Source organism: Crocuta crocuta, unplaced genomic scaffold (genome assembly GCF_008692635.1).
Source record: "Crocuta crocuta isolate KB4526 unplaced genomic scaffold, BGI_CrCroc_1.0 scaffold121, whole genome shotgun sequence".
NCBI lineage: Eukaryota > Metazoa > Chordata > Mammalia > Carnivora > Hyaenidae > Crocuta > Crocuta crocuta.
The window spans coordinates 3,433,930-3,451,909 of NW_027528608.1; the positions used below are offsets into that span (position 1 = coordinate 3,433,930).

General features: G+C 46.2%; 3 protein-coding genes across 6 annotated transcripts in view; 1 reads left to right on the plus strand and 2 right to left on the minus strand.

Moving 5' to 3' along the window:
• The window catches only part of CEP89 (centrosomal protein 89), a 65,252-nt gene extending 55,885 nt beyond the window's left edge, over positions 1-9,367 (minus strand). For both annotated transcript variants that reach the window (XM_077754644.1, XM_077754646.1), the window contains exons 1-3: positions 9,252-9,367; positions 7,817-7,923; positions 1,594-1,734 (exon numbers count right to left, since the gene is read on the minus strand). In XM_077754644.1, coding sequence (XP_077610770.1) covers positions 1,594-1,734; positions 7,817-7,923; positions 9,252-9,290 — 287 coding nt within the window. In that variant the 5' untranslated portion in view covers positions 9,291-9,367. The remainder of the gene's footprint in view (positions 1-1,593; positions 1,735-7,816; positions 7,924-9,251) is intronic.
• A 258-nt stretch (positions 9,368-9,625) lies between these two features.
• Positions 9,626-14,063, plus strand: FAAP24 (FA core complex associated protein 24). 3 transcript variants are annotated; one of them, XM_077754680.1, is made up of 5 exons: positions 9,626-9,685; positions 9,991-10,109; positions 10,224-10,363; positions 10,548-10,700; positions 13,024-14,063. In XM_077754680.1, the coding sequence occupies exons 2-5, from the start codon at positions 10,004-10,006 to the stop codon at positions 13,270-13,272; spliced, it is 648 nt and encodes a 215-aa protein (XP_077610806.1). In that variant the 5' UTR covers positions 9,626-9,685; positions 9,991-10,003; the 3' UTR covers positions 13,273-14,063. The 3 variants fall into 3 exon arrangements, with proteins under 3 accessions (XP_077610806.1, XP_077610805.1, XP_077610807.1); XM_077754679.1 differs by having other exon boundaries at positions 9,676-9,804; XM_077754681.1 differs by lacking the exons at positions 9,626-9,685; positions 9,991-10,109 and having other exon boundaries at positions 10,281-10,363; positions 10,553-10,700.
• Positions 14,064-14,369: 306 nt separating this feature from the next.
• RHPN2 (rhophilin Rho GTPase binding protein 2) overlaps positions 14,370-17,980 on the minus strand; it is a 54,206-nt gene continuing 50,595 nt past the window's right edge. The window contains exon 15 of the mRNA XM_077754688.1: positions 14,370-15,727. Coding sequence (XP_077610814.1) covers positions 15,467-15,727 — 261 coding nt within the window. The 3' untranslated portion in view covers positions 14,370-15,466. The remainder of the gene's footprint in view (positions 15,728-17,980) is intronic.

Sequence of the window (17,980 nt, forward strand, 5' to 3'; positions counted from 1 at the left end):
TAATCACTATGCTGTCAAATCCTTTCCTTCCCCTTTGCTCTGTGGGGCTGCCTTTACGACACAGTCGCAGGCAAACACCAGGTCCCCTCAGGGTGTCCATGTGCACTTCTCTGCCATGGAACCAGTCCTGTTTTTCTACTTCAACTATGCATATGACGTGGTCGGGCGCCTGGGTGGCTCAGTCAGTTAAGCACCCAACTCCAGACTTCTGCTCAGGTCATGATCTCACGGTGTGTGAGTTCGAGCCCTGAGCAGGCCTCTGTGCTGACAGGGCAGAGCCTGCTTGGGATTCGAGTTCCCGCTCTCTCTCTGCCCCTCCCTCGCTCGTTCTCTATCTCCCTCTCAAAACAAATAAAAATAAACTTAGGAAAAAATACGATAAAGTATGATGTGGCTAATCTAGCCTTCCCCCAGAGTCATATTCTTCCTTTCTGGATTTCCTCTGGTGGTCTTATCTGCTTATTCTTTCTAGTGAAGTTGGGGATCATTTCCTCATCTTTAGTTCTCATTCGGCTAGAGTAAAATTCTTACCAGGAGAAATACAGGCTACCTTCAAACATCTCAAAATGAAATCAAGATTAGAATGTGAAAACCAAAAACATAAACATGTCCTGGAAGGAAGTGAGCATTTATATAATAGGGAAGGTCTTTCTAGATTTCACAATACTGCCAGAAACTACAAAGACTGATAAGATCTTACTTCACAAAACATATACAATATTTGGCATGCAGAAAAACTTCCAAAAACAGAACTGAATAAACACAACAGATAAAAAGGCAAATCTGGTCACAAATCCCCACCTCACCCCATAGGCCCTTAAAGCCCTCAGCGTCTTTCTTCCTGTTCCTCCTAAGTCAGAGCGGGCGGGGGGGGGCGGGCAACACCAAACCTCAGAACAGGACACCTCAGTTATCACCAGGCTGGCCCCTGCCCACCCCTCCAGGCCATCCTGAATGACTCCCCACTTCACCCGAGTGCCCCCAGCCACACACATCTTCCTTTAGCCATTCCCGTGTCATGCTCCCTCTTCTCTGTCTTGAAAGTTCGTTCCAGACCTGCACTGACCGTTCCCCCCCAAACCCTTGAGCCGCCCCCAGGAGCTCCCCGCACCTCCCTCAGTGCTGTCCTCAACGCCATCTTCCTCAGGAGGAAACCACCCAGCCCTATGCTGGCGCTCGGTTCAAGCAACAGAGAAAATGATGCTTGAAGGTCTAGTCTAGGTGCCAGTGAAGGTAAAATCAGTGGGACCGTTCAGAGAAGAGACACACGAGAAGTGGTTGGTGACAACTGTCATCATCTAGGCTGTGGCACAGAGAGTCCTGTGAGGGGCTAAGGGCAGCACTGAATTCACTGGCTCTGTGCAGCCATGAAAATGACCAGGGCTGTCACAAGCCATAACTGAACAAGAGCCACTCTAGAGAAAATTCGGATACAAATCAAAAGCAATCAATGCCCCAGGCCAGTGTCTCTTTGACACTGGTGATGAAAAACCTGAGTCCTCAGCGCCAGTCATACCCACACGCACACGCCCGCGCACGCGTGAGCCGTTGCTCCTCGGCCCCGAGAAGCAGAGGCAGCAACAGGGCCCTTACTGAAGCCTCAGCTCTGAGGTGGTGGCATAGGGCTGGATGAAAGTCGTGTCACTCTCAGACAGGGATCTCTGACGAGGCTGAGGAATGGCAACAGTCCGGCCGGTCAGTGCTGTTGTGAGGATGACTGCAGCCAGGGCAGACCTAGGGACAAAAACATCCCCGTGAGAAGGTGGGACCCAGACCTGCAAGCTGAAGGCTGACCAACAGGGCCTAAGCATGAATGAAGGCTGACCTTCTGTTCTGTAACGCTTGGTGCGTATCTACGGACCACGTGCCCGCCGTCTGGGATGTGCCATCAGGCAACCTCATTCCATTATCACACCAACAGCTATTAGCGTCATCTCCATTTTTTCATAAAATATAAATGACTTGCCCAAGATTTCCGAGTTCATAGGAGGTATGTCTCAGTACAGGTCTCTAACCCAGGGGGTCTATATTCAAGTAGTTTCCTATTTAAATGAAAGATCAGAATTGAAAACAAAACAGGGAGATGGAATAAGATAAAAAAAAAAAAGGGGGGGGGCGGTGCCTGGGTGGCTCAGTTGGTTAAGCGTCCGACTTCGGCTCAGGTCATGATCTTGCAGTTCGTGGGTCTGAGTCCCGCTTCGGGCTCTGTGCTGATAGCTCAGAGCCTGGAGCCTGCTTCAGATTCTGTGTCTCCCTCTCTCTCTCACCCTCCCCTGCTCACCCTGCCTCTCTCTCTCTCTCAGAAATAAATAAAACATTAAAAAAAATTTTTAATAAAAAAAAAGAATAAGATAAAAAAGATTTTAAAAGGCATTTTAGGGGTGCCTGGGTGGCTCAGTTGGAAAAGCATCCGACCTCGGCTCAGGTCATGATCTCGCAGTCTGTGGGCTCAAGCCCTGTGTCAGCCTCTGCGCTGACAGCTCAGAGCCTGGAGCCTGCTTTGGATTCTGTGTTTTCCTCTCTCTCTGCCCCTCCCACACTTGTACTCTGTCTCCCTCACTCTCTCTTTCAAAAATAAACATTTTTTAAAAAGGCATTTTAAAAACACTTGCAAATTATTCAAAACTATGCCACTGGAAAGACAGAGTAATGGATTTACCCTCCCACTTGAGAAAGCAAAACAAAACAACAGATTTACAATTATGTCAGCTTAATTCCTGAGAGAATTTCCAGGTCACGGCACAGGGAGGAAGAACTGAAGTGCAGCCAGGTGGACCTCCTGAGTTGCGGAGACGGAGGTGGAACGTCCAGGAACAGCACAGCAGACAGAATTTGCAGGGCAGAGTATCGGAAAGGAGAGAGCTAAACAGAGAGAGCTCCGGAAATCTGCAGAAGGCCCCCTGACTGTTCACAAAGTTTCCTCAGTGCAGGAATGTGAGGAAACTATCCAAGCCTGGGGGAAGAATCATCCACAACGACTAGGGGTCAGTGCCAGGTGCTTACACATGGCTGGGGATGATGCTTGTTCCCACCAGACAGATGGGAAACAGTTATAATCTACAGGACACTGGGTACAGTACTCGGAAAGGAGTAATTGCCTCTGGGAATAATTAGCCCTAGATGCTTCAGGCCGTACCTAACAAAGCGTAAAAACAAGACCTAGAAGATTAAATCAGTCTCCAAGTAACTTAACGGTATCCAAGAACAAAATTCCAGAAGATTTGTAGGAATACAAAAATATCCAACGCACAAGAGGTAAAACTTAGAACAATGCCTAGTATGTAATCCAAGATAACCAGGCACACAGAGAGACAGGAAAACATGACCCTAAATGATGAGAAGAATCAATAGAAACCCAATCAGAACTGAACACATATGTGAGAATTAGCAGAGGACACTGAGACAGTTGTTATAACTGTATTCCATGTGTTCAAAAACCTATGGAGAAACATGGGAGATTATTTTTTTTAAGTTTATTTATTTTTGAGAGAGAGAGAGAGAGAACCAGTGGGGAAGAAGTAGAAAGAGGGAGACAGAGTAACTAAAGCGGGTTCTGTGCTGACAGCAGAGAGCCAGAGGCAGGCCTCAAACTCACGAACCATGAGATCGTGACCTGAGCCGAAGCTGGACGCTTAACTGACTGAGCCACCCAAGTGCCCCGAAACATGGGAAATTATTAAAATAAGACTTGAATTTCATAAGCTTAAAATGACACTGGATGAGACAAACAGCAGAAGAGATGATTAGTAAAGTTGAAGGCAAAACAAGAGAAAATAACCAAAATGAAACACAGAGAGGAGAAAATAATTAAAAAGAGAAAAGGACATCGTGAGATATGGGATTTAAAAAATGCTATCATTTTATGCTTTAAGCCACTGAGTTTTGGTGTAATCGGTTACACAATAGATAACAAACACAATAATGCATTTTGTCAAATAGTGCTGGAATGACTGGATATCCACATGCAAAAAAAATGAACTTGAATCTGTACCTCCTACACTATATTCAAAAACAAACTCAAGATGAATTTTTGACCTAAAGGTAAAGCCCCAAACTATAAAACTTCTAGAAGAAAATATAACAGAAAATTTTTGTGGCCTTAAGGTAGGCAAAGATTTGTTAGATATGATACTGAAATGATCTGTAAAAGAAAAACAATTGGTGTGACAAACTTCATAAAAATTTAGAAACTTCTACTCTTTATTTTTTTAATGATTATTTTTTAAATTTATTTTGAGAGAGTGTGAGAGAAAGAGAGAGGGAGAGGGAGTGTGAGAGAGCAGGGAAGGGGCAGAGAGAGAGAGAGAATCCCAAGCAGGCTCCCCGCTGTCAGTGAAAAGCCCAATGTGGGGCTCGATCTCATGAACCATGAGATCCTGATCTGAGCCAAAATCGAGAGTCAGACACTTGACCAACTGGCACCCCCACCTTGTGCTCTTTGGAAGAATGAAGACAAGCCATGTATGGGAAGAAAGTATCTGCAAACCTCATATTTGGTAAAAGACTCGCATCCAGATATATAAAGAACTCTTGAAACACAGTAAGAAGAGCACACACAACGCAGTTTTTAAAAGCCCATGACAGGGGTGCCTGGGTGGCTTAGTCGGTTAAGTGTCCGACTTTCGCTTAGGTCATGATCTCACGGTTCGTGGTTTCGAGCCCCGCGTCGGGCTCTGTGCTGACTGCCAGCTCAGAGCCTGGAGCCTGTTTCAGTCTGTGACTCCCTCTCTCTCTGACCCTCCCCTGCTCACGCTGTCTCTCTCTCTCCTAGAAATAAATAAAACATTTAAAAAATAAATAAATAAAATAAAATAAAATAAAATAAAAGCCCATGATGTGAACAGAAGTTCCACTGGAGAAGATATACAAATGACAAATGCACATGAAAAGATGCTCAGTAACCTTGGTTATCAAAAGAAATGCAAAAAAAACCCACAAAAAAACAAACAAAAACAAACCACAATTGGATACTACTACACACCCATTAGAATGTCCAAAATGTAAAAGATTGGCCAGGACGACCCTTTCCAACCTAGGCCTGGCAGAATGGGTCCCACAAAGAGGGCCGGTGAGAAGGGCCACTCTGCATCCATGAGGCAGCGACCAGAGATCACCCCGCCAACATTCACCAATGCCTCTGCAGAGTGAGCTTCAAGAGATAGGCCCCCTCGGGCAGAAAGATCCAGACAACTGCAAGGAGGGAGCAGGGAATTTCAGATGTGTGCATGGACTCTGGGCACAAGAGAGCTGCCCAGGCCGAGGGAATGAGGAATGGCCCATTCGGGGTCAGCATGAAGCCGTCCAGGAAGCATCAGGAGGACGGAGACTCACCAGACGACCTCTAAACATTGTTATCTGTGCACCTTTCCCCACTTTCAAAATCCTCTAGCAGGCAACATGAGTTAGGACTAATGTCAAGTAAATTTATAAAACCACTCTCAGACACACACACACACACACACACACACACACACACACACACACACGACTGACCAAACTAAGTGTTGGTGACGATGTGAAGCAACTAGAACGCATACAACACTGGTCAGGACAGAAATGAAATAAAAACTCTGGAAGACAGTCTGACAGTTACTTAGTAAATATACACCTAGTATATGACCCACCTCTTCTATTCCTCGGTGTGTTTCCGAGAAAAATGAAGGCCTATGTGGGAAACAGAGATTTGTGCACAAATGTTCACAGCAGCTTTATTCCTAAAATAAGAAAACCCCAAAACAACTCAAATCTCTCTCCCCAGGTGAATGGATTATTTGTTGCTACTCAGCAACAAAAAGGATGGATGACTGAATTACTGATTTTCACGACAACATGGATGAATCTCAAAATAATCATGCTGAATCAAAGAAGCCGGCATAATTATCTTGTGTAATTCCACTTATACAAAATTCTAGGAAATGCAGATGAACCTGAGGTGACAGAAGGCAGAGCAGTGGCTACCTGGGGACGAGGTGAGGGTAGACTGGGCAGAGGCGCGGGGTGTGGGAGAGGACAAGGAGGGAGGAATCACAAAGGGCCAGAAGGGAACCTTAGGGGACCATGGATGGATTTATTATCTTGATCGCAATGATGATCTGGTGCATAGAAACGTGTCCTATATGTTTTTTACCCCTCAATAAAACTGATTAAGTAAAGGTAAAAGGCTGCTTAAGGCAAAAACAGTAAGAATATATTGTGGGACTTACAATACATGGATCTAAAATGTATGACCGGGGTGTCTGGGTGGCTCAGTTGGTTAAGTGTCCAACTCTTGATCTCAGCTCAGGTCATGATCTTGTAATTCCTGAGTTTGAACCCCGTGTTGGGCTCCATGGTGGCGGCACTTGGAGTTCTCTCTCTCTCTCTCTCTCTCTCTCTCTCAAAATACGTAAATAAACTTTAAAAAAAATTAAAATGTATGACAACAGTAACAACGAAGAACGGGAAGGGGGAAAGAGCAGTAAACGGCTGTAAGATTCTTGTTTAAAAATTTTTTTAATGTTTTATTTATTTCTAGGAGAGAAAAAGAGACAGCGTGAGCAGGGGAGGGTCAGAGGAGAGGGAATCACAGACTCTGAAATAGGCTCCAGGCTCTGAGCTGGCAGTCAACACAGAGCCCGACGCGGGGCTCAAACCCACGAACTGCGAGATCATGACCTAAGCGAAAGTTGGACGCTTAACTGACTAAGCCACCCAGACGCCCCATTGGCTGTAAGATTCTTAACACTATTACACTCCCTGTGAAGCGCAGTAACACCTAAGTTTAATTTGAATGCCATCCTTTACTTCTTAAAAATGTAGAAATATGCCAAAGTTGCCAAGCCTTGCTGAGGATGGAATGAAATAATGCTTCTGAAGCACTTACAACAGTCTTCAGCAAGGGTAAACACTCACAAATGACTATTCTTGTTATCAACACGGTACTTAAGGAAGAAACAAACACTAAAGATATTTCAAAGTGTTTTTTACTCAGGAAGCATACAATATTCTTGTTTCAAGGAACACTCAAAGGTTCTCACTGCTAATCCACTGGTAACAATCAAGCCATGTATCCACGTTTTTTTATGGATAAAACATAGTCTAAAATTTTCCTGTGTCTAAAGCCTTAGAAGGCACAGGCAGGAGTCTTAGGCATAAAAGAAAATCAGTTCTCTGGTGTAAGGAGCACCGGAAATGGAGAAACCCCAGGCCCTGGTGAGTGAACACACTTCTCTTTCTTTTCCCAAAATCAGCTCTTTTATTTATTTTTTTAATGTTTATTTCTTTATTTTTGAGAGAGAGAGAGAGCATGCACGGAGGAGGAACAGAGAAAGAGAGAGAGAGAGAGTAGAGAGAGTGAATCCTAAGCAGGCTCCGTGCTACCAGTGCAGAGCCCAACGGGGTCTTGAATTCATGAACTGTGAGACCATGACCTGAGTTGAAGCCAAGAGTTGGATGCGTAACAGACCAAGCCACCCTGGAGCCCCCCAAAATCAACTCTTTTAAAAGGCAGACTTGTGCTTCAAAAGAAAATTTATGTGCATAGTTGAAATTCCTTTCGGCATCCTATAAACTTGGGCTTTAAAGCTTTCTATTTGGAAAAATGCTAATTGCATTCAATTATGAAATGTGCAAACTCCATACACCTGACAAGGACAGACCATTATCCCACAGAGAAACCATGTTAATTGCTTCATTATGGAAGCATGACAAACACTTCGAAGGACATGAATCTAATGGCCCTACTTGTGATTTTCTTACCAGTTTCAACAGCTCCAGGACCTACCACTGGGCGGCTGAGCACAAGGGTCACCTCAATGCCTGCTCACCTGAGACTCACCTTGGTCTCTCTGGAGAAGGGTTAGGGCTTCGGGGAGGAGGTGTGCGGGGCACAGCTGGCTTCGGTGCGATGCTGGCTGCGGGCAGGAGGCCGTGGACGATGTGTTTCTGCACAAATGAAACCCAGCCGGGTCACTGGTGTATGGGATCACCCGACTCCCGTCACCACCCCTCCTTGGGCCCAAGAGGAGACACCTGCACTGGCCACCCCGGGATTGAACCCCACCAGGAACCCACCTGGCAATGGAGACACGCCCACCCAGAGAACACCACTGCAGCTGCCCACTGTGGGGGCTCTCTCGTCTTTCCTCCTCAGAGGGGCCTCCCCGACAATCCCTCACAGTCACCCTCTAGGACTCCACTTGTCTCACAGCATGACCCCCGATTACTCCAGTCCCTCACTTGCTGTCCCTCGCAGAATGGAAGCTTCTTGAGGGCAGGCAATCTTCTTGTCTTTATCAACCCTGGAACTCAAGTACTTCCCTCCTTACTCAACATCTGGTAGAAGCTTAATAAAGATTTCAGATAGTTTATGTCAAAGATGCAGAACAATGAAAACTAGCCCCTGCAAACAGTGGAAATCAGAGAATCTGGCTGTAGGCAACTGGCAATCATTCAGAAGTTTCTTTTTAAGTTTATTTATTTATTTTGAGAGAGAGAGAGAGAGAGTGCGAGTGGGATAGAGGGAGAGAGTCGGGAGAGAGAATCCCAAGCATTGGCAGTGCAGAGCCCCCTGCGGGGCTTGAGCTCACAAACCGTGAGATCATGGCCTGAGATGAAATCAGAGTCGGACATTTAAGCAACTGAGCCACCCGAGGTGCCTTGGAAGTTTCTGAGTATAGCCCGGTCTTAACTTTCCAGGCACTAGCCATTCATTCACACCTACTAGAGGCGAAACACCAGCACTGCAATGAAGAAACCTTGTCTTCGTCCTCAAGGTAATAGAGTATAGAGGGGAGACACCCAAGTACTTATTACATAACATGGATTTATGGAAAGTGCCAAGGGAAAGGGAAAGACAAATTTGGTGCTGCGGCGGCACAGGGCGGGAAGGGCTCCTTCGGGTCTGGAAACCGGGGTGGAGACGGAAACAGCTGCCAGACATATTTGGTGGGTGGAATCTATGGAACTTGGCTGATGGGGCGTGCGCGGCGGGGAGTGGAGGAAGGAATCTTAAGAACGATTTCCAACTGGGGGATTCAGGGGAGTAGGTCTGTGCCGGAAGGAGTGCTCCCCAAAAGTTGCAAAAGTTTCAAGGGAGACAAGGCGACTCCTGTCCGACTGAGGCCGACCCTGGGATAGAGGATGCTTTAGAACACAAAAAATCAGGGCTTCTCGAACGGAAAATCATTTCCTTTGGTGCTGCTACCTGGCCTCAACCTCAGGCCAAATCCCAAACCACTCCCGTTAACTCCTGGCCCCCGGGATCTACTTACAAACTGGCCCTTGCGGCCTCTGCGAAACCCCAGGAGCATCCTTACTGCCGGGAGTGGCTGGACCAGGGCTGGATGGACGTGCAGACGGCCTCACAGGCGAGGGCCGCTCCCTAGGGCTTGTGCCCCTCCCGCCGGTCGAGCCCCAGACGCTATCTTACGCAATGCACTTTGCAACAACATCGCCTGCCATTGGCTTTGCTTCCTTCTCGACCAATCGGAGCCACGGTTACTCCGCGCCCGTCGCTCTTGGCAACCAGCGGTCCCCATTCAAATTCTCTCCGGGGCGGAAACGGTGCGTGGTCAGTTCTCTGATTGGCCAGACCAGATGTCGATCTTTGACGCCATAGCCTATCCGACACCGTGGGAGGCAGAGGGCGGGCAGGATGAAAAACTGGTCCGCTCACCGAAGGGAACCCGGAAGTGGCGCGCCGCAGGTAAAGGGGCCGGAACCTCTGGCTGTGGCGGAGGTGGGGTCCAGGAGGGCTCGGTCCCCGCCCGGGACCGGACTGAGGAGCTACCGCACAGACCGAGCGGGCGTATCAGGACCCAACAGGTGACGGAATTGAGGGACGCGGCTACCAGAACAGGAATCTCCTGGGTCTTAGACTTTAGGAAATAATCCAGTCTTTTGAGGAACACTGCAGATAGGCTCCTACCAAAGAGGCCCCGACTTCGAGTGGAACGTGGGGCCGTGTGCAGGAGAGCCTGCTCAAATGCCGTCTTCTGTTTTTCTTATTAGATCGAGGCAGGCGATGGCTAGGAACGGGCCTGAGGGCACAGGTCCCATGCATGTGCCTTTTGGGCATATTGTGGCCAACCAGAAGTGGCGCGGGTCGCAGCTTGTGCAGGGGATGCAAGGTCAGTGGGCTGCCCTGTGCAAAAGGCCTCTTCTAAACTTTTTAAAAACGTTCTACCTACTGTCGCCTTTCATCCAGCGCTCACGGAACTCATTTTTCTTGTCTGTCTTCTAAGGGAAAATTAAAATCGTTTTTGAGGATGGCCTGACACCGGTAGATTTTTACGTGTCAAGCAGATCTTGCATTGTTTATGTCACCGAAGCTGATCTGGTGGCAGGAAATGGCTACAGAAAGAGGCTTGTTCGGGTTAGAAATGTAAGTACTGAATGGAAGAAATTGAAATTGAAAATTGACTTCCATCCACCACCACCACCACCCCCCCCGAAATAATTTATATAAAGCCATTGGCCATTCCAAGCACACTGGACTGGTAGTTTTCTTAACTCTGCAGGTAGTTTTGTTACACAATGGTTTACTGGTTTTTTTTCTTCCTCTGAAGTCCAGTAGTCTTCAAGGGATGGTGATAGTTGAGAAAACGCGGATGAGTGAACAATACTTCTCAGCCATACAGAAGTTTACTGTGCTGGACCTTGGGATGGTGTTGCTTCCAGTGGCCAGCCAGATGGAAGCCTCCTGCCTTATTATCCAGTTAGTAAGTGCTGATTCCTACTCCTCTGCAGGAACCCTGCCTTACAGATGCTCACCTGACATTCCTGGATCTTGTACTCTAGGTGCTGCGCTTGTTATGGTTGCAGTCCATCAATCCAGTCTAAAGGAATCTATTCACCCTTGATCAACTGCAGCCAGAAGCAGATGATCCTTTTTTTTTTAAGCCTAGTTTTCCATTGTCCTCACTGATTATTAACTTGGTTGTACTATTTAGACTTGGCTGTACTTTAGAATTTCCTGAGAAGCTTTTAAATGTTTATTTATTTGTTTTTTGAGAGACAGGATCCAAAGCGGGCTCTGTGCTGACTGCAGAGAGCCCAGTGAGGGGTTTGAACTCACGAACCGTGAGATCATGACCTGAACCGAAATCCCACGCTTAACCAGCTGAGCCACCCAGGCGCCCAAGAATTTCCTGGGAAACTCTTAAAACAAAATTCTTTTCACATTTATTTATTTTTGAGAGACAGCACAAGCAGGGGAGGGCCAGAGAGAGGGAGACACTGCAGGCTCCCAGCTTTCGGCACAGAGCCTGATGGGGGGCCTCGAACCCATGAACAGGGGATCGTGACCTGAGCCAAAGTCAGACACTTAACCAACTGAGCCACCCAGGCAGTCCTCTTGGGAAACTTTTGAAAACAGTGATACATGAGCCTTACCTCAGACCAATTAAAAATCAGAATGTCAGGGTGGGACCTAAGCATGAATTTTTGTTGTGTTGTTGATTTAAAATTTCCCTTTTGATGTGTAGCTAGGATTGAGAATCAAACTGAAATAATGCAGGCAGCCCCGTGTAGTTCACAGATCCCTCTTCCGTCTGTGCCGCATCCCTTCCTTCACTGTTCTTCCCTTGATGTAATGTGATTGTCTGCCTTCCAAATTCATTGCTAACTGAAGACTGGGTTTCTCTCCTCTGACAGACAAGCTTTCTCCGGGTCCTGTATTAAGCAAGTCCCTTTTAGGTTTAATTTAATCCCATACAATTGAATCGTTTATTAGTGAACAATAGAAAGATGTTTGAATTCCTCAAGAGTATGTTCATTGCTTACATTGCTTTATCTTAAGCATTCTGGAAATTTAATTTTTTTTTTTTTCATTCTAAGTGTTCTGTATTTATTTATTTTTATTTTTTTTTAATAGTTTATTGTCAAATTAGTTTCCACATAACACTCAGTGCTCATCCCCACAAGTGTCCTCCTCCATGCCCATCCCCCCCCCCCCCCACATCCATCAGTCCTCAGTTTTTGTCAGCATTCAAGAGTCTCTCATGGTTTGCCTCTCTCCCTTTCCCCCACCATTTCCGCCCTTCTTCTCCCCCTTGTTCCTCCGTCAAGTTCCTCCTAATCCTCCTATACGTGCAAACATATGATATTTGTCCTTCTCTGCCTGACTTATTTCGCTCAGCATAACACCCTCAAGGTCCATCCATGTTGCTACACATGGCCAGATTTCATTGTTTCTCATTGCCATGTAGTATTCCATGGTATAGATAAACCACATCTTCTTGATCCATTCATCTGTTGATGGACACTTAGGCTCTTTCCATGTTTTAGCTATTGTGGAGAGTGCTGCTATGAACATTGGGGTACATGTGCTCCTATGCATCAGCATTTCTGTATCCCTTGGGTAAATTCCTAGCAGTGCTATTGCTGGGTCATAGGGGAGTTCTATTGTTAGTTTCCTGAGGAACCTCCACACTGTTTTCCAGATGGGCTGTACCAGTTTACATTCCCACCAACAGTGTAGGAGGGTGCCCGTTTCTCCACATCCTCGCCAGCATCTAGAGTTCTCTGATTTGCCCATTTTAGCCACTCTGACTGGTGTGAGGTGGTATCTCAGTGTGGTTTTGATTTGTATGGAAATTTAATTTTTAATACATTTTTCTCTCTTACTCCTTTATGTTCTCATATGGTTCATTTTTCAGTAATTTTTCTGGGGCGCCTGGGTGGTTCAGTCAGTTAAGCATCTGACTCGATTTCCGCTCAGGTCATGGTCTCATGGTTCGTGAGTTCAAGCCCCATATCAAGCTCTGCGCTGGCAGTGTGGACCCTGCTTGCGATTCTCTCTCCCTTTCGCCCCCCCCTCCCCGCCCATCCCCGCTTGTGTCCTTTCTCTCTCAAAAAAAATTTTAAAAAACAGTAGTTTTTCTGATGTCTGAAAAATCAGATTTGTGGTATATGAAAACATTTGTAGTGGTAAGTCAAACTGAACCAAATGGAAAAAAGTAAAACTCAATTTCCATTAATGTGTAGAAGAACTGCCGGTCCTCTAGAGGGCGCTCATGTGCTTTTCCTTTACTTTCCCATTAGGTTCAAGAACAAACCAAAGAGCCCAGTAAGAACCCTTTCCTCAGTAAGAAACGGACTCTGATCCCTGAGCTATCCCTCCTTCGAACTGTGCAGCAAATCCCAGGAGTTGGAAAAGTTAAAGCCCCGCTTCTGCTTCAGAAGTTCCCAAGTATCCAGCAACTCAGTAACGCTTCGGTCGGAGAACTGGAGCCAGTGGTTGGCCAGGCAGTAGCACAGCACATTCATGCCTTCTTCACACAGCCCAGGTGACGACTCTTCCCACTGCCAGGAGCCACATGGTTTCCTTCGCATATTTAAAATTGAGGACAAGGAAATCTCCTTTCGCTGCAACTAACAAAAGATGAGGTGAGGCCTGAATGGAAGCTGCCGGTTGCCCTGCCCTGTTCTCTGGGTTCAGGCGTTTAAGACCGTGGAGTTAGCAGGCTCCAGGTAGCACGGTCCTCATCATGCTAGTGAAAGAGGGCCCGTTGGGAGGCAGCTGGCTGGCTCATAGGTAGAACATGCCACTCCTGATCTCGGGGTTGTGAGTTCGAGCCCCACATTGGGTGTAGAGAGTACTTTAAAATAAAATCTTTTAAAAAAAGAAAGAAAGAGAGAGAGAGGGCCCGTGGGAATGTTCCTAAGAGAGTTTAAACAGGGACTCTCAAATTCAGCAAAAAGCCAGCCTGGGCAGACTTTAACATACCTTGACCTTGACTCGCATGGAAAAGTCTAATCAAGTTTAAGGAGGTAGAAGTGACCTTCTAAAGGAAGCAAACCTACAATGAAGTGCTGTGCTGTGTACCGTAAGCCCCTTGTTCCTGGTGGCAGGCCTAGTGTTCTTTCTATCGCTGTTTTGAGGGTGCTGCCAGTGTAAATAAACAATTGTACAGCCTTTCTTCTTCCTTCCTTTCCCCTCCCTCCGTCCTTCTCCCTTCCTGGTAGCTACAGTTTGTTTATAGCCCCTGAGCATGCCCTGAGCATGCCTTCTGAACACAGCCTGGAGTGGGGGGGTCCCTTTTAAAGATAAAAAGCCAATGTGTGTGAGAGGGGTAAAGAATGTGTTTGCAAATATATAGCCCAACAGTGGGAAGGTATATATAGGAAAATGGCAGGGGCAGATGCGTCCAGAGAGGAGAGCTAGGGGTGGGGATCCAAAGGTACAATCGACCACTCAGAAAATAAATGCAATTAAAGATGCACATATGTTTCCAAAGATGCTGAAATAACTTGAAAGCTCCCTGAGACCTGTTTTGCGAAATGTCAGCCATAAAACAAACAAACATAGGAAAGTTTTGTGAATTAGGGTAGAAACAGTCTGAAAGGGGAGTGACATATAAGTGGAAAAAAATTTGAAAAAATACTAATTCAGGCAAATGAATGTGTTTATTTAAATATTTATACAAAAATGGGCCTAACAGCAGTGGATAGATAACACTTTCCCAAATGTGGCTACTTCCCTTTTGATATTGCACACTAGAAAATATTTAAGTTCTTAATTCTCAAAAATAGATTTCAATTTTTTTTTGTTTTTTTTTTTTTAGCTATAGAACTTCAGCTATGTCAACCGTGAATCTTAGTAGAATCACGGTGTCATCCAACTTGCAAGCAAGAGAAATTGACAGGTAAAAACAAGTCGAACAGAGTTTTAACCTAGAATCATTTACACCTTTGCCTTATAAAATGTTTCTAACCCATCTTAAAGACTCTTAAAATATACAGTTATATACTTTCTACTTTAAACACACACAAAAATGTTTTGAGTATCAAACAGTATATTGTCTACCTTGTAGATAGCTTTCCCGTCTAACACTGCCACCGTGTTAGCAACTGGTTAATGACATCAAACTAGAAGCAACGATGCTCCCAGATCGTGTGGTTTTTTTTTTGTTTTTATCTAGTAAGTGATGACAGATTTGGCACTAGACTTCATCTGGAAATAGCATTCTATTATGCAGAAATCGTCGTAAAATCTTTTCATTTCAGGTTCACAAATTCCCCTCAGGAAGCAGTTCTCCGGAACACTTCTCAGTTATACTAACATCGTCAATCATTACAGCCCCTTGACCTGCCCTCACTGGGGGTCGTTGGAATTCTGAGTTAAGGAATGATCTGTTACCCAAGCCCGGACACGGTCACGAGTAGGACAGCAATAGAGGTGACCCCCACTGAATTCTGATAGTAACCATAAGCCGTAACTAGCCGTTAAAAATAGCCATATTTGCAAGGCTGTTCTATTTACAATACTATATATAATAAATAACCTGCAGCAATATTGTAACACTCCTCAAATTTCTAGAGGTTTCTTGTTACTTGCATTCACGAAGACCTGCCACCTACCAATTGTACGTTTACCTGGCGAGAAAAGGGGACTCGCGATTATTTAGACGCTTTCTGTTGTGGCACAACTAGGAAGGCACGGTCGGCACCAGAGACACTGGCATTTGGAGCCCGTTTGCTCCCATTAGTACAGAGAACTGTCGGAGTTGAGAAGGCTGAAGGGGGAGGGGAGCTTCTTCTTGACCTGTGGCCTCGCGACCCCCACTGACGGGAGGCACAAGGTGCTGGCCGACTTCTGTCTGTTCTTGTTGGTGCCCCAACTCAGAAAAGAAAGCTTCTTCGAGATTTTCTTGGTTTTATCAGTCTTGTCGTCGTCGTCTACGGCTAAGCAGATCATGGAGTAGGTTTTCTGCATGCCCACAGAGTACGTCGCACACTTACTGTGCTGCGGAGGAAAGAGGAAAAAGGGTGCTAGAATCCTCCGGATAGCGGATAAAGGACTGCTGCCAAGATTCTGCTCTTGCAGCATCCTTGCAAACTGAGCTGATGAAATTCTGAAACCCAGGTGACGAGTGCTTACATTCTTCAAAACAAGGACAATTTTTGAGGAATAGGCTCAGTAGTAGTAATTTAGGCGAGGGACCACTACTCACTTTTTAAGGTTCTTACTCTTCTTAAAAGGAACACATACTCACGGTCAACGATATGAAAATGATATACCAAACAATAGGTATTCCTCCCACCTTGGCTTCCAGGGCCTCTCCCCTGAAGTAACCACTATTTCTGTGATGCTTTTAGAGAGAACGTTCATAGAGAGGTATTGATGTGTTGCATCTATACGTCACCATGGTCTTTTCCTTAAAGGGACTACATGACCCACTGGTCCACTCTTGCTTTCTTCACCTAACGTATGTTGGACTTCAGTCCATGCTAGTCAGTATAGATCAACTCTATTCCCTTGACAATCTAGAATCCATGGTGGAGATGCTGTTAGCTTTTCCCCTATCTTTAAACTGATGAAATATACATAACAGAAAATTGACCATTTTAACCATTTTAAAGGGTACAGGTGGATGGCACGAAGCCCATTCACACGGTTGTACAGCCATCCCCGCCATCCATCTCCTGAACCTTTTCATCTTCCCCAGTTGGAACTCTGGGCCCAGAGGCACTACTATTAACTTTTAAAAGATTGTGCAAGGTTCACTTAAGAAATCTGAAGATCCTTGTTTCCTGTAACCTTCCACGTGGATTGTCACCTGCTTCGAAGGTTTGCCTGACATTGAGGTTGCTGTGTTCAAGTGTTGACTGAACATCTGCTAGGTTTCAGGCACTGAAATCAGTCCTTTAAATATACGTAACAACATACCTAAAGCGGCGGGGCACACTGTTCATGATAGAAATCAAGAAATTTGAGAGATGGGATGATAAAGAAGGGTATTCACTCTGGAGTCTGGCTCCTTTGGATGAAGATGCCTCTTTTCTAGAAAATTGCCATTGGATCCCACCACACTCTACAAGACATACACACAACCCGCTGCTTTTAATCAAAAGCAGTAACAGTCGTGGATGTAGAATTGATGCCTGCAAACATTTTTCAACCTCACCCTGCTTAGAGTCCATTATCCATCTTTACACCCACTGCCTTACAGATTCCCTCTATCCTCCACTGTAGTCCAACCAGCAAAGGCCAAGTCTCATTAAACTCTACCCTCTGCCTCACCCCCAGGCCTGCACCCAAATGGCTGCACGTTACTGGGGGACATTTACCGAGCCAATTGGCTTCCCTTGAAGTTCTTAACCCTGATCCCAAATCTCTGCTGGGCACCTCATTACCTGGCACTCCTACAGTATTCTAGCAATTTCATTCCTTCTAGAGGTCTCTCAAAGCCCCACACACGTCCTCCTGATACTCCTGCGTTACCCTAATAGCATCTGTCCCTAAAGACCAGTTCTGTGTGCCTGCATCTCCCCCGCCCTAGGGGTGTGCCCTCCTTCCTGTACTCCTGCTTCCTGACCCTTGCTATCAGCACACAGGCTTGCTGTGTTATCTACACACACCTACGCTGCCGCCACCGCCTTTGAAAAGCTTCCCTTTTTCCTATGTCCCCCTCCCAGATCGCATCCCAATGTCTGCTCCCTTTCTGCCACTCCCCCAAATACTCTTGAGGCACCCCCCCTGACTCACGGCATTAAGGGAGCCCAGTCCAAGACCACTGCACTCGTCCCACTTTACACCAAAGAGGAAACGGTCCTAAGGAGGGAAGTAACCTGCTGAAGGCCACACAGCTGGTTAGAATCAGGTCAGAGAGAGCCTGATTCCAGGGCTGGGGTCTCTGCTCCATCAGTAGGATTCCAGGTATGCTCTGCAGAGGGGTGCTGGGGCTCCCCACTGCAATCCAGAGAGTCGGGGAGCAGGTTGCCAGTTCAATCGGAGCATGGGCTGTACTGTTCTCATTATCTGGTTTTGTTTAAAGCAAAGGCAGTTAAAACCAGTGCTCAGTTGCCATTGTCTAAGGCCTTGGGGTGAAAAGAATAACCCTATCACGGTTATTATAACACCTATGGTGAATGGAAACTGCAGCCCATGCTGGCACCGCCTCCCCATTTTCCTGCAGCTCAGAACCATTTTCCTTGACCCCCAAAGGTCACACGGCTGGCAGTAACGCCATTCCAGCAAGTCTGAGTCTAGAATCCT

Excerpts from the sequence above, each read along its gene's own strand:
- FAAP24 (XM_077754680.1), top strand. The coding sequence starts at position 10,004 with ATGGCTAGGAACGGGCCTGAGGGCACAGGTCCCATGCATGTGCCTTTT. Across the intron at positions 10,364-10,547 it reads GGCTTGTTCGGGTTAGAAAT|TCCAGTAGTCTTCAAGGGAT; the intron begins GTAAGTACTGAA and ends CTTCCTCTGAAG. Across the intron at positions 10,701-13,023 it reads CCTGCCTTATTATCCAGTTA|GTTCAAGAACAAACCAAAGA; the intron begins GTAAGTGCTGAT and ends CTTTCCCATTAG.